The following is a 22,746-nucleotide window of genomic DNA, read 5'->3' as shown; positions in this document are numbered from 1 at the left end:
CTGACAAACAGGGGAGCGCTGCTCTGTTCAGTTTGTCTGTCGATGTGTGTCTGTCCCTATCAAATAAACTTGAATTAAATTAATTAGTGTTAAAGGGGAGCAGCGCAGCAGCAGAGCTTTGACCCGCCAGCAGGGGGCAGCGCAGCAGCAGAGCTTTGACCCGCCAGCAGGGGGCAGCGAGGCTTTCATTGGATTCTGCTCAGACCCCTTCATGAAAATCAGTTAACCTTGGAGCATAAATGCAACAATACTTCGACTTTGGTAAATACACATTAGGTCATGATAAATTTATCATATAAATATGCATTAATTTCTGATAAAAGACACAGAAGCAGGTTTTAAATGTTTCTTTGATTCCAATAGTCACTCTTTACACTCACTCCAACCTTAATTCACAAACATCCTCAGGTAGGTGGCGCTGTGGAAACCATGGCATTATAGAGAAACATGATGGGGGCAGGCGATTTAACAAAAATAGTCTCTTTAATGAAGATAAATCTGTTTATATATTATAGGAATAAAGTGTGAAACCTCTAACATTTGCTTTCTCTAGAGTTGCATAGCTGTGGGGTGCATCATCTGATGATGCCGACGGATAAATTCCCTCCTTTAATACTTTATAGGATTATTTTGGCTCAAAGATTCACTGTTAAAACTTGACCTCTGACCTCTGTCTAAAACCCTCATTGTGGGCGTCATGGTAACACAGAGACGGAGAACAGAAGGAACTCCACAACAGTTTGTCCCAGAAAGCAGCACGACCAAAACAAAGCAAAGCTGGAATCTCCCAGGTTGTACTGTCCCTTGAATGCACCGCTCACTCCTCAACCTCAGAGCAAAATTACAAAATGTACTCCTGCTGGTACCGGTCCAACACCGGACCCGACTCCTCACCCGCTCAGTGTGTGCAAGCTGCTGGTTCTGGAAGGAACCGGACTGGTTCTGAAATCAGTACGGTTCTGAGAGACGGAATCGATCCGGTCCGTGTCTCGGTAAGCTGAGCCAAGCATTTAAACCAGGCAGTGAAACAAACGAAGGGTAGGGGTACTCTACAGGACCCGGTCCAGTCCGGTCTGTCCAGGCTCCTCCGTACATTCACTGAGCCGTTCAGGAAGTGGGAGCGTCTGTCCTCTGTCCTCTCAGCAGCTTTGGACCCTCTGCCCGTCCAACAGGAAGCGCCTGGAAGCGTGCGGCGTCACCGGAACTCGTAGATGGCGGCGCTGTGCTCAGGAACATGGGTCAGGTTCAGGGACTGGTACCTGGACAGCAGAACCAGAGCACTGCATGAAAAGAGTCTGTGACCAAGATGCCAGAAACAGGAGAACAGGTTCTGACCACAGCAGAACCGGACCAGCGCTACAGGCCGAAACATCAACAAGTCCTATCACAACAGACAGAACATCTGTTAGCATTAGCACAGAACAGACAGAACATCTGTTAGCATTAGCACGGAACACACAGAACATCTGTTAGCATTAGCACGGAACACACAGAACATCTGTTAGCATTAGCACGGAACACACAGAACATCTGTTAGCATTAGCACGGAACACACAGAACATCTGTTAGCATTAGCACGGAACACACAGAACATCTGTTAGCATTAGCACGGAACACACAGAACATCTGTTAGCATTAGCACGGAACACACAGAACATCTGTTAGCATTAGCACGGAACACACAGAACATCTGTTAGCATTAGCACGGAACACACAGAACATCTGTTAGCATTAGCACGGAACACACAGAACATCTGTTAGCATTAGCACGGAACACACAGAACATCTGTTAGCATTAGCACGAAACAGAACATCTGTTAGCATTAGCACGAAACAGACAGAACATCTGTTAGCATTAGCACGAAACACACAGAACATCTGTTAGCATTAGCACGGAACACACAGAACATCTGTTAGCATTAGCACGAAACAGACAGAACATCTGTTAGCATTAGCACGGAACAGACAGAACATCTGTTAGCATTAGCACGAAACACACAGAACATCTGTTAGCATTAGCACGGAACACACAGAACATCTGTTAGCATTAGCACGGAACACACAGAACATCTGTTAGCATTAGCACGAAACAGACAGAACATCTGTTAGCATTAGCACGGAACAGACAGAACATCTGTTAGCATTAGCACGAAACAGACAGAACATCTGTTAGCATTAGCACGGAACACACAGAACATCTGTCAGCATTAGCACGGAACACACAGAACATCTGTTAGCATTAGCACGGAACACACAGAACATCTGTTAGCATTAGCACGGAACAGACAGAACATCTGTTAGCATTAGCACGGAACACACAGAACATCTGTTAGCATTAGCATGGAACACACAGAACATCTGTTAGCATTAGCATGGAACACACAGAACATCTGTTAACATTAGCCTAGAAAAGGTTCTGGTCATTTTTCACAGTAGATAAATATGTCCAATACATTTATTATCAGCCGTAACAACTGTATTAATGTTGACACTGGTTTCACTGGTTAGCCTAACTGGGATAACTGGAGCTGCAGGCGTTACCATTCAGAGCTCCGGTGGTAGTAAAAACCCTCGATGGTCGCTGTGGACTTCTGGAAGCAGATGTAGTAGAAACCGGCAAAGGAAGCGCCACTGATGTCCTTAATGGTGTGATCGGGAACCAGAAACTGCTCCTGGGGGTCAGAACCAGGAGAACCGTTAGCAGCAGGAGAACTGGACCGGACTGGACCGATCTTTGAACTCCAGCTTACTTTCCACCTCATGAAGATATAGTCGGAGCTCTTCAGATCCTCGTAGTCGAACTCATCAGAGTTGAAGGTTTTTGCGTACTGGTAGAAGGCCTGGAACTTCCCCTGAACAGAAACCGGATTATTATGGGATGTCTGTAGACGCCGGACAGTTTTAAAAGGTTCTACATACCCAGTGCTTACGATCCACGTCTTCATCTGCGTCCCACTTCCTGGTGAGAAACGGACGCTTCCTGCTGATGATCTCTCCAGCAAAGAAGGTGGTCAGTGTTGGGTATTCCTACAGAAACAAGCAGGGGAGGGGTATCCTGATTAAATAACAGTTTTAAACACTTTGTGAAATGGTTGGAAGACAAGTAGTGAAGGTGTTTGCTCAGATAAAGCTTCTTTAATATCCCATTAGCCAAAATAGATCCTGGGTTTTTGTCCGTCAGTCATGTTGCTATGGTATTGTAACGCTAACAGGCTGTTAGCATGTTGTGAGGGCCATGACACCATCATACAGCAACAGACTTCAGTCAGAGGCTTCTTTGGATTTGCTGCAAAACTGACTGCTACAGGAGATTCTTTGAAGATCATAGGATTTTATGAGTTATGACAACATTTAATTTCTCTGTGGGATAAATGAAGGATTTCTGAAACATGTTGGCCTCCTGAACACGGCAGCTTGGATTCCCTCATTCATTTATAATTTACCACCATCATTCAAACATTTATAAATTACCTGAAAATCCACCAAGAAAAGTGAAATAATTTAATAAAAGGATGGATTGAAGAGCCAGTAAATTGTGGACATGTGAATGACCTTTCAGACCTTGTGGACAGATCTGTTCAGATATGTTTAAAAAACAAACAAACAGATTTTCTGTTTGCTGGTATGGAAACAAAGATGAAGAAGCACTGACTTCTGTCAATCCTTTTATCTTCAGGTAGCCACACAGGTAGGAATCCTCCATGGTCACATGCTTTGAGACAGAGAGAGAGAGTATTTTCATTCCAGTAGTCATTTCTATCCATTTACACTGCAAAAAACAGTCTGCCTGCTGCTGTTCATACTGTTTATAATGACTTAACATTTAAACAGCATTAAATAATCATTAGAAATGATTCTATAGAAGTTTGCTCTGCTACACCCACAGCTAGGTGAGTTAGTTCAGGACAGGCCGGGACAGATCTGTGTTTCTCCAGCTGTCAGTCATCACCGCGTCAGATTGACACATCACCACATTTCTGTCACATTTACACCAAAAACATTCACACGTAAACATTTCACTTCCCTACCTGTAACACAACCTCCACGTCATAAGAGTTTCCCTTGCTTTTCTGGTGGCCCCTGAATTTGGAGCCGCTGTACAGGAGCGAGGTAACGACGCCCGGCTGCTGGGTGTTTATCGGCGGCGGCGGGATAAGCGAGGCCGAGGATGTGAAGGCCGCAGGGAAGTCGCTGAGGTATCCAGCGGGGACGGGCATGGCTCCTACTTCGCTGGCTGGGCACCAACCGCAGGCAATAGCCGTGCTGGCAAAGGACTCCAGTCGCTTCTAGAAACCGCTAAAGAAATGCTGGATCTGTTTAAAAACATCCAAACACCCGTTTATCTCCGCCGCGGCACAGTTTAACCAAGCTGCCCTAGAAGTAAAGTGGACTTCGTCGCTGCGCTCTGACCGGGAGCATCAGCCTCCCTCATTGGTCAACGGAATTCACGTCCCAAACATCGGAAACGCTGATTGGAGTAAACCGCGGAAGACTTTACGTGAACATTTGAGTGTAGTTTATTTCGTGGTGTTCCACGGTTCTACAGAGGTTCTACAAGACTACACTTCCCTTCAGTTAAAGACATTTGGGAAGAAGTTTGAAGGAGAAGGTCAGAAGCGTGATTTTGAACAGAGGAGCTGCTCAACACGAGAAACAACCAAAACAGAAATTTAGCAGAAATTAGCTTAGCTGCGTGAATTTAAATGAAGAGCTGTCAGTTAGCTGTGATTCTATCTACTGTAGCAGTGCTCCTCATTAAGCGCCGCTATGTTTAAAAGTGTTATTAGACTGCAGAGCCGCTTAGGTGGTGTGATTACCTTTTGTAAAGTGTTTCCCAGACATGAACTCTTCAGGAATGCGATGAAATACTCCACAGCGTCAGCAGGTAGGATGAAACTGGGCAGATAAATTATTGTGCCAACCCTGCTGTCTTATGTTCTCAATGGATTTTTTTTGTTGCTCTTTGCTAGAGAGGAAGAGATTTTACCAAGATGTCAGTATATCCCAAGGTGAAGGTAAGCATTAATGTAATATACAAAGCCCTGAATCAGTTTATTACCTTCCTAAGAAAAGGTGAGGCTCCCCCAGATCTGAGCGGACATGATTCTGCTGTATAGTGGATAATATGTGTTAATGATGTGAATGAACCTCCAGGTGGTCTGTATGAGGTAAACCTGGACAGAAGAAAGTTGAAGACCCCCAGTGGGAAGCTGTTCACCGTGCCGAATGAAGCCCTGGCCATCGCCGTGGCTACGGAGTGGGATGCTCAGAAAGACTCCATCAGGTTCTACACCATGCATCTGGTACGGCTTTACCAGATATGTGCCACTATATGTGACTGATCACAAATAACCATACAAAGGGGAGCGTCTTTGTCAGTCTGATGGAAACAGGAGAAATAATTCCAGTTTTTACCAAAAAGCTGAAACCAGTTTGAGTCATGATGAGCATCACCTGAGCAGATGAAGCTCTAACCTCAGAGCGGATCTTTGTCCTGATGGATTTGAACTGATGATGAAATGTTTTCTGCAGACCACTCTGTGCAACACGGCTCTGGATAATCCCACTCAGCGCAGCAAAGAGCAGATGATCAGCGCTGCCCTGAAGTTTCTGGAAACCGACACCATCTGGTATCATGTTTTAAATAAATGTTTCTCTGCTGCTGCATTTAGATGAGACATTAATATTCTCTGTAGCCAAAATTTAGACTTTCTGCCTTTTAAACCTACAGATAAATTTCCTATTTTCTTCATCTCACTGGACCTAAACTTACTTTCTGCTGTTTTCAGGTTCTGACCTCTCTGATCTGAATAGTTTTATCATGTTGTAGTAGTGTCTGTAAAACCTGGTTTGGCTGTATCAAACGGCTAAGGAACTAACAGGGATGCATCAGAACCTGAAAGCATTATTCAGCGTTTATTGGACGTCTCATCTCAAACAAAAACAATGGAAAAGTTTTGTGGAAGAACAATCTGTGTGTGTGTTTCTGGACTTGAGATTAGATTGAATTTTAAAGAGTGAAATTCAAATAGGTATTCTATTGTTTTGTGGTAAAGCTGCTGTCTGTGGTTTTAGCTACAGAGTAGATGAACCTCCAGGTTTGGTTGAGCTGCAGAGGAATGAGTGGGATCCTGTGCTGCACTGGATCGAAAGCAGGTAACGGTTAGCTTCAGCTGGAGACGAGATGCCACTACAACAACCCGCTGACCTGCGTTTCACCGACAGATACAACGTCACTATCGGATCATCATCCAGCATTCTGGGTCCTGAGATCCCAGAGGGAACCAAGGAGACGTTCAGACAGCACCTGGGCTCCTTCTCCCTCTGGTCCCTGACAGGTGAGGCTCACTGCAGGGCGCTGCTTCGGGCTGGGCGCCGGTTCCTGCTGACGTGTGTCTGCTGCTGTACAGGGCTGGAGTTCGTCATCACACAGCTGAAGTCTCTGATTCTGTCACTGGGAATGCTGGACCGGCACCTGAGCGTAGAGCGGGCCGTGCTGCTGTCCAGACTGGAGGAGGAATACCAGGTAGAACCGACCAATCCCAGAACCGCACCTGGTTTAGGGAGTTATCTGCAGAGACGTACCATTCCAGTATTAATATCTGTATTGGTCCCAATGTTGAAATAATTTCTAGATGGAGAATCAATGACAACATGATCCTAAGGGCAGATCTATTCAGTCTAATTCTATGTTTTATTTATTTTCCATTAAATTTAAAATTCCTAATTGATCTTTCTGAACCATTGTTAGTTTAATTTTACATATCTGACCAAAGAAGTGAACTTATTGTTTTAGTCAGTTTCTTATTTTCCATTGGCTGTTTTGCTCCTGACTGCAGGTTAAAGTTGTTTTTACATGTTTGACCAGCTGGTGGCGCTACTGGTGTATTTGAATGAGCTGTTCTGCTGAACAAATAAATTAAATTTATTTATCAAATAAATTAGTAATTCAGTACATTTATGTCTGCATTTAAAATAAAAGTTTTAAGTCAGTTCAGCTGTTTTTCTGTATCGGATCGGTATCGGCCGATACCGAACCTCAGATATCAGTATCGGTATCGGAAGGAAATCGGGTGGGTCCCTAGTTATCTGTCAGCTGTTTGTCTTTCAGATTTCTTCTGGTTTAAAATGTTTTTCAAAGATTGACCTGCTTTATCTTTGATTTTTGGTGGTTATTTGTCAGATTCGGCGCTGGGGAAACGTGGAGTGGGCTCATGACTACGACATGTATGAGCTGCGGGCGCGGACGGCAGCGGGGGCGCTGTTTGTTCACCTCTCATCCGAGAGCTCAACCATCAAACACAAACTGATGCAGGACTGATCGGCTGGTTCCGGAAACCAGCTTGGAAACATCCAGACCGTCCGGGTCATGTGGTTCTGTAGCGGCCAATCACAGCGGACTGCTGTCAGGTCATCTAAATCTCAGATCAGTTTTTCTTTTTGTAGGTTTTTTAAATGTTGTGACTCTTCACTTTCTGTTGGGATGTTCTGGACCAGGTTGGACCTCAAGCCTTTCAAAATAAAGCGTCATGTCAGTAAATACCAAATTCACCTGTCCAGGAGTTTGTCTGTGAGTAAATTGCTGACTGTGCAGGTTTTCCAGCTTGTTTCTGTTCTCACAGCAACCAGCAGCTGGAACATCCCAATGATTTCCCAGTTTATAACAGAAAACATGTTTGTTGGGTTTAACCTTTGACCCCAAGTGCTGCAGGTTGAAGAATCAAAATCTTACTGATCTCACAGGTTGGAATTAGATTCTTGGATGTGTTCAAAACTAAAGACATTTAGAGATGCACTGATATGAACTTTAGCCAAAACTGATATTAATATAACAGATGAAAAGAGGACAGTCGCTTTAACACCCCCAGTCCTGCACTGCATCACTGTCACATGACCAAACAATCCCACATGACCTCTGCCCTCTTCAGAACAACAAACGAGAACAAGATGGAGGCAGACGGCTGTCTGAACGCTCTCAGCTGGAGGTTTGGATTCATGTGTTTTTGGATATAAGGAAATTCTTGAGGTATCAACGTGTCTTTTTATGGAAGGTCACCATATTGGATTTTGTGATCAACCTCTTCAGTTTTTTGCTTTCTTGAACTCTGAACTTTTGACCTTGAATTAAAAATGGGTTGCAATCTCATCCTAACAAGTGCAAATATATGGAACCCCATTTCTGCCAGGAAAGAAAAAATAAAAGTCCAACAAGAAGTCATAATTTAGAATTTTAAAGTCATATTTTTAACTTTCCGAGTCATAATTATGGAAGTCTCTGTGACTTTCTATCTCAGTCAGAGGCTTCTTCACATATGCTGTGGTACAGACTGCTACAGGAGATCCTTGCTTGCCACATCCATCACCATCTATTATAACTTTTTAAACAACCTGGGATAATATGAGTTGCAGCTACAGTTAGTTTCACTTTAGTGAATAATTGTTGACTTGACTGAAATAATTATGAAAACATCTTCAATGCATTTATCTACAACTTTATTTTAATTAGAATATTTGTAGTCTAATTACTTAATTAAATTACTATATTGTGCAACCTCTTTCAATTCCTGTTACTGTTACCTGTTGTATGGAAATAAAAGAAAGTAGAACATATTCTTTATTTTCGTAATTACATTGATAAGTTGAGTGTTACAGTTCCCTTATCAGGAGTTTATTGACCCAACCTTTGGCATGTGTTACGTACAATGCATTTAATGAGTGTTGGGACTATCCAATCAAAATAAAGCTCAAGAATCTGTTGACCAATTGTGTAAGTCTGTGGGCGGGGCTTAGTAGACGTCTCCTATTGCATCATCACCGTCGTCCCATGGACTGACTTGTTTGTTGTCGAGCAAGATGGAGTTCCTTCTGGGAAATCCTTTCAGTACCCCGGTGGGTCATTGTATCGGTGAGTCAGAATATGCCGAGGCCGCTGCTGGAAGATGGACATGTTCGAGGTTTCAGTGGAGAAGTCATTTAAAATGTTGCTACTTTAGCATGCTGACGTCTCTGAATGAGTGGAGCCTCCGTTAGCCGCCTAGCTAATGAGCCTCTAGTCCTACCCTGGTCACCGTGGAAACCTGGATGTTAACTAGTTAGACGTCTCCTTTATGTGGTTGTAATTAGCGCCAGTTGGTGCTAACTGTATTAGCAGTCAGGTCTGTTTTAGCTAAGGGGCTGGGGTGAAGTTAGCTCTCTGCTAGCCACCAGTCATCGTCATCAGGCTGCTGTGTTTATGGAAAGACGTTAATGTTTTAATGTTTGTTCCAGAGAGAGCCACTGATGGGTCCCTGCAGAGTGAAGACTGGACCCTCAACATGGAGATCTGTGACATCATCAATGAGACAGAGGACGGGTGAGTAGCCATCACTGTAGGCTAATAATCTGTACTTGGGTGTTTTTACCTGAGGAAAGGCTGACTGAAGGCACTCAGTCCCTCACCTGTCCTCCATACCTGGGTCAAGGCGAGAAAAGGAATCCAGCTCTGGGTGTGTGGGGCCTCAGTGCTTATCTCCTGCTCCATAATCGTCTGCTTTTATTCCTTTAGCTGGTGTGTGAAGTTCAGCTTTCTGTTTGATTAGCGGGTCGTAAACGGCCCTGCCAGATCACCTTCACATTAAACTGCGACTGAAATGCTGCAGCTGCCTCACCCTTCTCCTGACCCTGACCCTCCAGAGCAGCTTCAGCTGAATCTGTTAAATGATAAAACAGGTTTTGCTCGGCATGCCTGAGTGAAGGTGGACTCTTAGAGAATAAACACTTTCTCTTTGTTTTCACTTTCCCTCACCTGCTGATCCGTCCACAATTAGCAACAGTTTTTATTTTTACATGTTCATGTTATGAAGCTTGTTGCAATAAACCAACTAATTACATGATAAATCAAAGTGAATGTGATCATTTCCATTCACATGGTTGTTTTCCCTCATCAGTCTCTAAAACCACTGGATGACTCGAGCCTTTGGTCTCAGCTGGCCCAACAGATTTCATAATCCATTTTATTTGTTATTTCTGTTCTTTGGTTTATTTATTTTGGGTGTTTAAAATGTCTTCCAGTCCCATTGCTAAATGTTCGTTGAAAATTAAAGATTATTGATCTTTGAGAATCTGTGCTTGGATTATTATGACATTTTCATTATATTACTTGAAAATTGCCTCAAAATGACAATATTATCATTTATCACAATAACTACTGGCTCAACTTATCACCCAGCAGGCCTCAGTGTAATTTATTAAGTTTTCAGAAGAAAATCCAATCAACTTTTTCCATAAATAAAGCATGGTGTGTTTTAATAGCAGCTATCTAAACATTCTTCCTCAATCTGGGGAGAGAATATAAATGCATGCCACACTTTTAAGATTTTGCTTAAAAATCAAAATCATTTTCTTTTCACTTCAGTTATGATCTCCTTGGTGTTTGTTTTTCATATGAAATTATAATATTTCCATCAATGTTTGTGGTTAACATGAAAAAAGCTCATAGATCTAGAAAAAAGATCCAGAGAAACTCATCCAGGCGTTTATCTTCAGTCTCATTGTTTCCTGCAGCAGCGTCTTCACAGGTCTGTCCACCAAATCGATCCTCCAGCTGCAGCTGATCCAGAAGCTGCTGCTGCTGTTCTGACTAGAACCAGGAAGACGGAGACATAACACCAGATCTACAGTCCTACAGCTGTAGCTCAGAGAACAGACTGTAAAATCCTGTTTATAAATCACTGAACGGTTTAGCACCACAACACATTAAATATCTGCTGCTGCTGTATCAACCTGCCAGACCCTCAGGTTCTGGTTCTGCTCTGCATCCAGAACCAAACGAGGAGAAGCAGCATTCAGCTTCTATGCACCACAAATCTGGAACAAACTTCCAGAAAACTGAGAAACAGCAGAAACACTGACTTCCTTTAAATCCAGACTCCTGGTTAGTTTTATTAGAATCGTGATCAATTTATCGACGGCATCGACTTAATGTCACGTTTTATTGTTGATTCTCTGCTGCATGACTTTGTGTTTCTGTGTTTGTGATGTAAAGTCTTTGAAAAGCCTGCTGCTGACATGCTGCACAGAGAACATTTGATTGGTTGGTTGGGTGTAAAACGTTTTAATGGCGTCAGCCTGAAGATGTTGCTGGTATTTGTCCTGTCTGAACCCATGTGGAGGCTTCAGAACGCCAGGCTGACGTCCGGCTCTGTCTCTTCCCTTCAGGCCGAAGGATGCGATGAGAGCGGTGAAGAAGCGGCTGAGCGGCAACAGGAACTACAGGGAAGTGATGCTGACTCTAACGGTGAGATGATGCAGCAGCTGCAGGATAAATCTGCAGCATGTCTGAGGAGTGAAGGTTGCCTCTCTTCTGGGATGAAACGCGCTGACAGCTGCTGTGTCTCCACCAGGTTCTGGAGACATGTGTGAAGAACTGCGGCCATCGTTTCCACGCCTTGGTGACCAGTAAGGACTTTGTGGACGGCGTCCTCGTTAAAGTCATTTCTCCTAAGAACAACCCGCCCACCATCGTTCAAGACAAAGTCCTGGCTCTGATCCAGGTAGGACAGCTGCAGGTAGTCTGGGTCAGTGTGGTTCTGCAGCCGGTTCTGCGGCGTGTTGGGTTACCTGAACCGGATCGGGTGACTCTGCAGCTCCTGTTTCCACCTGAGCGGCTGTCAGGACGGAGCTTCTGATGGAAGAATAACTCAGAGTGATAATTAAACCAAAACTACAAACTAACTCGCATATTTACAGATAAAGAAGGTTTTTATCTTGCATGCAAAAGGTTTTGTACAGTTTTGGTTTAATTACTGCTCTGATTGCTCTTTTCTAGCACCTATGCTTCACTTAACGATGAATCAATTACTAAATGAATTGCAGAGTAATTCAATAATCGATTGATCTGGTGAGTCATTTCAACTCTAATTTTCAGGAACAGAATCTGTTTGTGCTGCAGTGTGAAGCCTCGGCTCTGAACGTGGCTGCTGAAGGTCTTGGGCTCAGACAGGAAGTGGGTTAACTGGTTGCTGGTTCTCTTCCTGCAGGCTTGGGCCGATGCGTTCAGGAGCAGCCCGGACCTCACAGGTGTGGTCCAGGTGTACGAGGAGCTGAAGAGGAAAGGCATCGAGTTCCCCACCTCAGAGCTGGAGACCCTGTCGCCCATCCACACCCCTCAGCGGGTCGGAGCCGCCGCCGCTTCTCACTAAACGCCCCCACTCTCCCTGACCTCTGACCTCTGCAGCTTTATCCATGGCCTCCTTGTGTGTCGTTTGCAGGCGGCGTCGGCTCCAGAGGGCGACTCCACGCTCCACAAGTACAGCAGCAGCAGCAGCAGCAAGGCTAAAGCTGCGCCGCAGCCCGTCCCACCAGCCTACAGCGCGCCGCAGGCCCCCAGCCTGCAGCCAGGGGGCGCCGTCACCCCCAGCCCTGAGCAGGTGCTGCAGCGAACCCTTCACTGAGCCGATGATTTATCTAGACGCCGATTAAAGCAGGTTTAGTGATTTAAAGCTGCAATATGTAACTTTAATATTTTTTAATATTTGTAGAAAATGTCATGATGGTTTATAAAGATAAGCTGTGAAAAATGAAGCTTCTCCCAATTGTAGCAACCAATCAGAGCCAGGAGGCGGGACTTAGCGCTGTCAATCACCCTCAATGTTGTGCTGCTTGCCTTCACATTTGCTCCCTGCTCCGCTGCAGATAGCATAGCCTGTCATAAAAGCTAATACTAGATAGCATAGCCACCGATTATGGCGGATAAACAGTTTTCCTGTAATGGTAAGTTGTTTCTATGTCAGTATCACATTTAGCAGCGAGTACATGAGGATAGTTGGCAGCTGTAAGCCCCTCCCCCTGGCTCTGATTGGTTGTTTTTGATCCTGAAAGGTTTCAGTCGGCAGTAGCAGCTCATGGAGGAGCAGGAGAGAATCGATCTGTTCACAACATGCTGTCAGTTTAATAAATCTGTAAAATCATATTTTTATGAAAGTTACAAACTGCAGCTTTATTTGGTGTTTATTCCAGCTTGCAGCCTAATGGTCGCTGGTGTTTGTGTTGCTCAGATTAGCCGGCTCCGCAGCGAGCTGGACGTCGTCCGTGGAAACACCAAGGTGATGTCAGAGATGCTGACGGAGATGGTTCCAGGGCAGGAGGACGCTTCAGACTACGAGCTGCTGCAGGTCAGGCCTCAGGCCTCAGGCTGACTCTGAACACCATCATAAAGCACCAATCGTCTGTCTGCGTTGTCAGGAGCTGAACAGGACGTGCCGAGCCATGCAGCAGAGGATAGTGGAGCTCATCTCCTGCGTCTCCAACGAGGCGGTGACCGAGGAGCTCCTGCACGCCAACGACGACCTCAACAACATTTTCCTCCGCTATGACAGGTCAGAGCCCTGAAGCGCCTGGTTTCCACCTGGTTTCGCTCTGAACCCAGTTTTGGGTCCGTCCCAGAACTTTTGGCCTCGTCAGTTTGAAATCTGTTGGTTTCCCGTTTGATGTGCCGTCTGCTTCTTGTGCTGCAGGTACGAGCGGTTTCGGTCCGGCAGATCCTCGGCTCAGAGTGTCAACAACGGGGTGAGTGGCAGCAGACGTGCCGAACGTCTCCGCCTGGCTTTTATTGAATCTTCTCTTTAAAATCACCTGTGGCCGGTTGGCTGCTCTCGGTTATTTCTTCTTATGTTTTCACATCTCATCATGGTGTGAATGATGGTCCATCAGTCAGATGAGCAGGCCCAGCCTGAGAGCCAGGCAGCTGGAACCAACCGTCACTTTCTCCTCTAAAACCTTTTAATACGTGTAGATTTATACTGAGACCAGGTTCTGCCCAGCAGGGGGCGCCACACTGGCTGGGTCCAAAGTAAATGCATCCTGGTTATGGAGGCAGTATAACAATCAGGAGCTGAGCTGCTGTTCTCCATTGCAGACCTGAAACGGTCTACAACCCCTGGCAAAAAGTATGGAATCACCAGTGTTGGATGAGCAGTCATTCAGACATTTCATGCTGTAAAACAAACTCGGATCAAAAACATGACACAATATTAAGGTCATTCCAAAGTGCAACTTGTTGGCTTTCAGGAACACTCAAAGAAATGAAGAGAAAACATTGTGGAAGTCAGTGAATGATACTTTTATTGACCAAACACAGGGAAATAAATATGGAATCACTCAATTCTGAGGAAAAAAGTATGGAATCACTCAATTCTGAGGAAAAAAGTATGGAATCATGAAAAACACATAAACAAAAGACCATTCAAAATACATCACTAGTATTTAGTTGCACCATCTTTGGCTTTTATAACAGCTTTCAGTCTTTGAGGCATGGACTTGATGAGGGACAAACAGTATTTGGTGCCTACTCTCTTTGATAGCAGTTGCCAGATCAGCTTTGCAGGTTGGAGCCTTCTTGTGGAACATTTTTTTCAATCTCCACCACAGGTTTTCTATTGGGTTGAGATCTGGACTATTTGCAGGCCATGACATCGACTGAATGTGTCTTTCTTCAAGGAATGCCTTCACTGTTTTTGCCCTATGGCACGATGCATTGTCATCTTGGAAAATCATTTCATCATCTCCAAACATCTGTTCAATTGAAGGGATGAGAAAACTGTCCAAAATGTCAATGTAAACTTGTGCATTGATAGAAGAATTAACCACAGTCATCTCCCCAGTGCCTTTGCCTGACATGCAGCCCCATATCATCAAGGACTGTGGAAATTTGGTTGTTTTCTTCAGGCAGGCCTCTTCATAAATCTCACTGGAACGGCACCAAACAAAAGTTCCAGCATCATCACCTTGTCCAATGCAGATTCTTGACTCATCACTGAAGACAACTTTCATCCAGTCATCCACAGTCCATGATTGCCTCTCCTTAGCCCATCGGAATCTTGTTCTTTTATGGTTAGGTGTCAATGCTGGTTTTCATTTAGCTTTCCTGTATTGAAATCCCACCTCCTTTAGGCGATTTCTTACGGTTCGGTCACATACATTGACTCCAGCTTCCTCCCATTTATGCTTCATCTGTTTAGTTGTACTTTTTTGGTTTTCAAGACAAATGACCTTTAGTTGTTTGTCTTGACGCTTTAATGTCTTTCTTGGTCTACCAGTACGCTTGGCTTTAACAACCATTCCATGCTGTTTGTGTTTGGACCATATCTTGGATACAGCTGACTGTGAACAGCCCACATCTTTAGCAACCATGCGTGAAGGGTTACCTTCTTCAAGAAGTTTCACAATCCTCTCTTTTGTTTCAAGGGACATTTCTCTTGTTGGAGTCATGGTTCTCGCCACTCCACTTCGTCCAGCAGCCCTCCAAGGTGTCATGACTGCAGGTGTTTTGATCTGCACACTAACGGGCACATCTAATCTGGGGCAGGTGTCCATTTAGGGAAAGGAAATAGACTGGGTGTGTCCTTTTTTCTACCTCCAATTTGAGTGATTCCATACTTTTTTCCTCAGAATTGAGTGATTCCATATTTATTTCCCTGTGTTTGGTCAATAAAAGTATCATTCACTGACTTCCACAATGTTTTCTCTTCATTTCTTTGAGTGTTCCTGAAAGCCAACAAGTTGCACTTTGGAATGACCTTAATATTGTATCATGTTTTTGATCCGAGTTTGTTTTACAGCATGAAATGTCTGAATGACTGCTCATCCAACACTGGTGATTCCATACTTTTTGCCAGGGGTTGTAGTCAAAGCTCCATGCAGTTTAAGCCTCTGAATGCCTTCAATTAAAAATGGAGGCTTCTGACCGGCGCAGCCGTTGAAGGTATTCTGTTAGCCGGTTCTGTGTTTACTCTCACAGGTCGCTGTCTACTAATTAGGCAACTTGTTCAGGCTCTGGATTTTCTTTAGGGGCTTCACAGAAAAGGGGGTTGAACACAAATCCACATGAAGCTTTTCTTTCTACTTGGTATAAGTTTTCTTCAAATTAACACTAATGCACAGTTTAGTTTTGGTCTATAAAATCCCAGTAGGTCAGCAGAAGAGGGAGTGAATACTTTGGCGTGGCGCCATGAGATGCAGCTTCAGGCGGGATCTTCATCCAGACTGACCGTCACTCATCGTCTCTGTGCTAGCATGCTAACATTGTCCACTGTCTCTTCCTCTCTGTCCATGTGTTTCTGTGGCTAGCTGAGACAGGCAAGTATGGAAACTGTCCTCCTCTCTAAATCAGCCGCCGCATCAAAGGCAATAAAAGATGGCGGCTTCTTTAGCTTCCAGTACTTTTACCCCGTATGGCAGGAGCTCCCAAACCTCGCAGTCAACAGATTTAACCTGTGCAAAGCAAACGGCCACTGATGAAACCCGACGCGCTGTGGCTGCTGGAGGTAAAGCTCTGGGAGACGAACCGGTGCGTTAGCTTGATGCTACAGGCACAGCGACGGCTCACCATGCGGCGCCATTGGACGTGGCAGAAGCAGAGTCACATTACAGGGGCCCGTCGGCCAATCAGGAGCCAGCGCTCCATTAGTTTGTAAATGAGGGAAAAAGGAGGATTAGCTTGGGGTTAAGAAGTTCAGCGTTTGGACCGCTGGTGGCGCTCTCCTCCTGTGGTTTAACCCTCTGAGCTGCTTCCTGTCGTCGTCAGGTTGTGAGCTGCTGCCATCAGCATGTCTTCCCTTCGCCTTCCCTCATCGCCTCAAACAGGAAGTAGATCTAGGCACCAAAATAAAAGCCTGTGCACGGCCATGTTCTCTCCTCTGCTGATTCCTGCCTTAAGGGGATTCTCTTCACTTCCTGTCTCCTTTTCTGACCCTCAGTGTGTTTTCCTGCCTGACCCCCTTAAGAAGCAGCTACTTCCTGTCGCTCTCATGATTCCCTACGCTAACCACTGAGCTGTTCACCGCTGTGCATCACACCAAACTTTATGTTCTGATGATTAAAGTATTGCAGAGTGTTCCAGTTTGTCCTGAGCTTTCAGTACTGATTATTGTTTATTGATCAGGTGCTCAGTGAGGCCACGGAGGACAACCTGATTGACCTTGGACCCGGCTCACCCGCAGTGGTCAGCAACATGCCCAGCGCCGCTCCGTCCAGCCTGCCGCCCGCCCTGAGCGGCGCTGCAGGGAGGCCCTCGTCCCCGGCCTCCCTGGCCTCCCGCCTGGCCGGTTTAGGTCCATTTCCACCTTGTTTCTGCAGTCACACATGCAGTAATCCGCTCATATCTTTACATGTTCACAGTAACTGGAGGTTCTGAATAGAATCACAAACTGATTTTAGTTTGCTTAGTTTTTTGTATAATCATATCCAAACACCAGACACTGAAAGAGCCACATCTGCCAGCTGCTGCTGTAGCTCCTGGGTTTGACCACTAGGAGGCAGCAGTGCTACAGATGTAATTCATGCCGGACTTTCATTCATTCATGCACACTGAAACGATTAAAATATGGTCAGAGTCAGGGATTTATTAATTGGTAATAAATCGCAGATAAATAAAAATGAGCTGAGTCCTTCCTGATGACGGATTTTATGGGTTTTTCAGGCTTTTTGTCAGATTTTAAAGATGATTTCTGCTTTAATGTTGTGTAGCTGATCCTGTCTGCGTAATGCCTGACTCTTGCTTTTTATTTCTGCGTCTCCTGCAGACGTGGGCGCCGACAGCGTCAGTAGCACTCTGAGCGCGCTCAGCAGCTGCAAGCCGGCGGCAGCGCAGGACGACTTCGACGTGTTCGCTCAGACCCGGAGCGGCGCGCTGGCAGAACCACACAGAACGTAAGAACCCGTTCACGGTTTCCCCCGGAAAGCTGCTGAAGTCTAACTGCAGCGTTTTGCTCTCAGGTCGTCTGCAGCAGACGCTGCAGCGGACGGCCCTCCACCCACGCTGGACGTCCAGCAGCCGGCTGCTGCAGGCGCGGTGAGTTGTGATGTCACTTCCTGAGCCTTTAAATGTCTCAGATTATCCTCCAATTGGAAGGATAGGAAGCTTTATTGGGAACAACAAAACATTAGTCATAAATGTTATCCCAACATTCATGACTAAATTCTTCTTCCACTGATAACTCTCTGAAGCGGCCGTCTCTGTTTGCTTCGTTTGATTGTTTTATACTCAGCCTTCACTTCCTGCTGGGACCAGTAAGCACACCAGTTTGGGTCCATGTCCTCCACCTCTGGACCCATTTCATCCTAGTCATTCAGAATCTTAACAGTTTTGACTTTGGCTGCAGTTAATGATTATTTTAGTTTCCAATTAATCTATCAATTATTCTGACAATCGAAATGTCTCACATCCTCAGGATTATTAAATTATTGTAATCCTCATAAAAGCTTAAATCTCACCTGTAATTAATTAGTTTTCTTCTGAAGTAGTTATTCGATTGTTGAAATAATCGTCAACTAATTTAGTCATTGATGAAAGAATTAAAGTCCACAGACTGTTTTTGTGAAGGAACCGAACATGAAGTCGAAACATTTTGAATTTAAGTTGAAACAAATATTCGGTGTGTAAATCTGTTGGCCTCCCCTTGTTCACACTGATCATCGTTTCCTGTTCAGTTAATAACGGTTAATCAGTAATAATCCCCAGATTATCCATAATCTGAATGGATGTTCAGATTTCCTCATGTTTGAAGACGTTCTCCAGAGGAAAGCTCTTCATAAAATGGAAAAAATTCATTTTCTCTAATTTTGCATGAAATAAGTTGAAGGTTAAATGAAAAACGTGCAGAATTTCTTTTTCTGTCAGATTAATTAGTTACTCCAGATGTTTTACTGTGTGGTTCTGGTTCTGACCCGTTTGGGTCAGTTTGGTCTGTTTGCTGGAGTCACACATGCAGATAGACTCACCATGAAATAAAAAGTAACTTTAACACATAATAATTACCAAACTATTATTTGAGGTGAAGTGAGCAGCAGGTGGATTAGCGGGTCGTTCCAGAAGTTCTCATCTCCATCTTCAGATTATTTTCTGTCTTTTTCTGTTATCATCTTCTTCAAACATTCATGTTGATGTTTTAATACCCTTCAGTTTGGTTTCTGTTTCTTTGGATGTTTATTTGTGTGTTTTTCATTTGGCGGCCTCCTGCGGCGCCCCCTGCAGGGCCAGCTGCGTCAGTCCTCTGTCATGGATGACATAGAGGAGTGGCTGAGCACCGATGTGGTGAGACGGATCACAACTTTTAGTTTTCATCCTTTTCTTTGCTTTTCCTTCTGATGAATCTCTCTGTGCAGCTGGAAAATAAAACATCTCATTTCTTTACTCACTAAGCTCAGTGTTGGTGAAGGAAACGATCCGAGAATAAAACTGATCAGCATGATGGATTAGATATCAACTCTGTCAGGTTTACATGTTTGTTTCACATCAAATGAATTAAATTCATCAAAGACCTGAAATTATTAATATTTTCTTCTGCAAACATTGATCTGATTTACAACCATAAACTTTAAGTATTTAACTGGTTTTATGTGTCAAAGTCGATTATCAGCTGGAAATCAATGGAGTTTCCTAAGGAAATCTGAAAAGTGTGGTGTGCATTTATGTTCAGCAGCTGTGAGTTACAGCTGAGTCAGAGATTCTGTAATTAGTGACTTCTGAAGACTGATGGTAAAATGTCCCAGTAATTATTGTGATAAACGATAATATTGTTGTTTTGAGATCATTTTCAACTAATATAATCATAAAATAAATAGTGACCAAAACCAAAAAATACAATAAAACAAACCTGAATAAAGTCAAACAACAAAACTCTTCTTGGAAACATATTAATCATCAGAGTGAGAATTATTAAGTTCATTTTAATTTATTAAAATATGATCTATAGATTTATTACAACCAACTATGGTATCAGTTACTTGGCTTAAATCCAAATGCACTCCACACTTTTCAGACGTTTCCCTCCAGTCGTGACGTTTCTCTGCTTTTCTGTCCGACAGAAAGGAGACGAAGGAGAGGAAGGCGTGACCAGCGAAGGTAAGATGTAGAGAGCTGGTTTCATTTCCTGTTTCCTGTTTCAGAGTCACTTAGCTTCAGTTAGCTTCGTTTAGCTTCATCCTAGCTCTCCTCCTTCCAGAGTTTGATAAGTTCCTGGAGGAGCGGGCCAAAGCCGCCGAGACCGGCCCGCCGTCGCCCCCCAGTGGCGCGACGCAGGGAACGCCCAGCAGGAAGAAGACGGGGAGACAGGAAGACGCTCTGCTGGCCATGTAGACCATCAGCCCCCGCCGACCCCCTTACGTCTCCGGACCAAAATGGCTGCAGCCCAGAGACGTCCAGGTCACCCACTTCCTGCTTCCTGTTTCCTATTTCCTGTTTCCAGACGTTTTCAGTAACTCTGAGGCAGGACGGCCCTCAGATCAGCGTTGGGTTTGTTTTAGCTGCTCCTCAGCAGAACCGACCCGTTTGGTTCTGTAGGACTGACTGTCCTCTCTGATGTTTGTCCTAGTCAAATCATCTCCAAGTTGGTTTGTAAATGTGTAAATGTTTGGTGTATATTTGGCTCCGTGTTTCAGAGTCGCTGGTTTAGTTTCTGTTCAGAACAAAAAGGGAAAACCCTCCATGATGCGACAGGAAGAAGAAAAGCGGGAACTTCCTGTTGATCCAACTGAAGCTGCTGGCAGGGCCGGCCCAAAGCCCCCCGGGGCTCCTGTCCCCCACCGCGGGGCCCCCTTGCATTAAATCCTGACTGTTAAAAGAAGCTGCTGCCGCAGCATTTGCTCAAGCTTTGGGCCGGCTCTGCCTTCACTGTTTGTTTTGTCCTGAACTCGTTTAGAGGACCAAACGTTTAAATTTTACTTCCTGTTTCTGATTCAACTTCACACTACAGATGGAGTTTGCACATCATCAGTGTTATCAATCGTATGATTTGCTGACATCTTCAGAGGCCTGACCTTTCAACACCACATTTGTTTTCAGAAATGAGTCCCAGCGCCACAAACGAGACGTTTAGATCCCAGACCAGCGCTTAGTCGCCGTGGCAACGAACGTTTCCATTGAACTACAGAAGTAATTTATTCTCTGATCAGTATTTAAGTGTTTTTATTGAGCTGAGGATCAACTGGCATCATGTCTGGACTTTAATGTTGTTGCTTCTGCTGAAGAGATTCCTCCCCCCTCCCCCACCCGCTGCTGCTGCTGATCAGGATTTATGTCGTTGGTTGAAATCAGACAATGAAGATGAAGGTTTTAGTCTGAAGTCACCAGAACACTAACCAACGTGAAGATTGCACTTTTTAGAGATTTACTTTGGTTTCCTGGGTTTTGTTGTCACTGGTGATTCTGGTGGAGCCGCCATGTTGGATCTGAACTCGGAGCCGCCATGTTGGATCTGAACTCGGAGCCGCCATGTTGGATCTGAACTCGGAGCCGCCATGTTGGATCTGAACTCGGAGCCGCCATGTTGGATCTGAACTCGGAGCCGCCATGATGGTTCTGAACTCGGAGCCGCCATGTTGGATCTGAACTCGGAGCCGCCATGTTGGATCTGAACTCGGAGCCGCCATGTTGGATCTGAACTCGGAGCCGCCATGTTGGATCTGAACTCGGAGCCGCCATGTTGGATCTGAACTCGGAGCCGCCATGATGGTTCTGAACTCGGAGCCGCCATGTTGGATCTGAACTCGGAGCCGCCATGTTGGATCTGAACTCGGAGCCGCCATGTTGGATCTGAACTCGGAGCCGCCATGATGGTTCTGAACTCGGAGCCGCCATGATGGTTCTGAACTCGGAGCCGCTATGATGGTTCTGAACTCGGAGCCGCCATGATGGTTCTGAACTCGGAGCCGCCATGATGGTTCTGAACTCGGAGCCGCCATGATGGTTCTGAACTCGGAGCCGCCATGTTGGATCTGAACTCGGAGCCGCCATGTTGGATCTGAACTCGGAGCCGCCATGTTGGATCTGAACTCGGAGCCGCCATGTTGGATCTGAACTCGGAGCCGCCATGTTGGATCTGAACTCGGAGCCGCCATGTTGGATCTGAACTCGGAGCCGCCATGTTGGATCTGAACTCGGAGCCGCCATGTTGGATCTGAACTCGGAGCCGCCATGTTGGATCTGAACTCGGAGCCGCCATGTTGGATCTGAACTCGGAGCCGCCATGTTGGATCTGAACTCGGAGCCGCCATGTTGGATCTGAACTCGGAGCCGCCATGTTGGATCTGAACTCGGAGCCGCCATGTTGGATCTGAACTCGGAGCCGCCATGTTGGATCTGAACTCGGAGCCGCCATGTTGGATCTGAACTCGGAGACGCCATGATGGTTCTGAACTCGGAGACGCCATGATGGTTCTGAACTCGGAGCCGCCATGATGGTTCTGAACTCGGAGCCGCCATGATGGTTCTGAACTCGGAGCCGCCATGATGGTTCTGAACTCGGAGCCGCCATGTTGGGTCTGAACTCGGAGCCGCCATGTTGGGTCTGAACTCGGAGCCGCCATGATGGTTCTGAACTCGGAGCCGCCATGATGGTTCTGGGCTGCTCTGTGTTTCTGTTCTTTGTGTTGGTTAAATTATGCATGAACTCTAAATAAAATAATCTGTGTGATCCACATCCTTCTCCAGGCTTTTATTCCCTGTTTCCTGACCTCCACACTGACCTCGTCATCCTAAAGCTCAGCAAGAAATTAATTTAGTTCAGAAAGTCAAACTCAGATTCATTAAACTGTGAATCAGGGTTTATTATTGATCATTTTGATTATTGGTTTTCAGCAGCTGGGAACCATCAGATTCCCTCATAATGAGATTATTACAGAAAATCAATCCTAAGATTTGAACCAGGAATGTTCAGACCTGGAAGCCCCGCCCCCTCATTTCCATATAAGGACATTCAGTTCAGATTTCTA

General features: G+C 45.2%; 3 protein-coding genes across 4 annotated transcripts; 2 read left to right on the top strand and 1 right to left on the bottom strand.

Moving 5' to 3' along the window:
• Window positions 1–332: 332 nt before the first annotated feature.
• LOC106906292 (glucose-induced degradation protein 4 homolog) lies at window positions 333–4,401 on the bottom strand. Its single transcript, XM_014971501.2, has 6 exons — window positions 4,029–4,401; window positions 3,653–3,712; window positions 2,920–3,027; window positions 2,751–2,852; window positions 2,542–2,672; window positions 333–1,259 (listed from the first exon to the last, which is right to left on the bottom strand). The coding sequence occupies exons 1-6, from the start codon at window positions 4,215–4,217 to the stop codon at window positions 1,196–1,198; spliced, it is 654 nt and encodes a 217-aa protein (XP_014826987.1). The 5' UTR covers window positions 4,218–4,401; the 3' UTR covers window positions 333–1,195.
• Window positions 4,402–4,588: 187 nt separating this feature from the next.
• atpaf2 (ATP synthase mitochondrial F1 complex assembly factor 2) lies at window positions 4,589–7,547 on the top strand. The gene is made up of 8 exons (XM_014971500.2): window positions 4,589–4,885; window positions 4,971–5,015; window positions 5,155–5,303; window positions 5,533–5,630; window positions 6,076–6,156; window positions 6,226–6,338; window positions 6,411–6,526; window positions 7,184–7,547. Exons 1-8 carry the CDS (start codon window positions 4,768–4,770, stop codon window positions 7,319–7,321), a joined length of 858 nt encoding a protein of 285 aa, XP_014826986.1. The 5' UTR covers window positions 4,589–4,767; the 3' UTR covers window positions 7,322–7,547.
• Window positions 7,548–8,790: 1,243 nt separating this feature from the next.
• On the top strand, window positions 8,791–22,452 carry tom1l2b (target of myb1 like 2 membrane trafficking protein b). 2 transcript variants are annotated; one of them, XM_014971498.2, is made up of 15 exons: window positions 8,791–8,905; window positions 9,268–9,352; window positions 11,197–11,275; window positions 11,382–11,531; window positions 12,018–12,152; window positions 12,249–12,407; window positions 13,035–13,151; window positions 13,222–13,355; window positions 13,494–13,545; window positions 16,919–17,087; window positions 17,559–17,685; window positions 17,752–17,827; window positions 19,010–19,069; window positions 19,843–19,879; window positions 19,980–22,452. In XM_014971498.2, exons 1-15 carry the CDS (start codon window positions 8,854–8,856, stop codon window positions 20,111–20,113), a joined length of 1,566 nt encoding a protein of 521 aa, XP_014826984.2. In that variant the 5' UTR covers window positions 8,791–8,853; the 3' UTR covers window positions 20,114–22,452. The 2 variants fall into 2 exon arrangements, with proteins under 2 accessions (XP_014826984.2, XP_087872555.1); XM_088016429.1 differs by lacking the exon at window positions 19,010–19,069.
• Window positions 22,453–22,746: the final 294 nt, after the last annotated feature.

This window comes from Poecilia mexicana, unplaced genomic scaffold (genome assembly GCF_051168715.1).
Source record: "Poecilia mexicana isolate PSO_F unplaced genomic scaffold, ASM5116871v1 scaffold_19, whole genome shotgun sequence".
Classification (NCBI taxonomy): domain Eukaryota; kingdom Metazoa; phylum Chordata; class Actinopteri; order Cyprinodontiformes; family Poeciliidae; genus Poecilia; species Poecilia mexicana.
The sequence above is the reverse complement of the archived record's forward strand: the minus strand, read 5'-3'. Positions and strand labels throughout refer to the sequence as shown.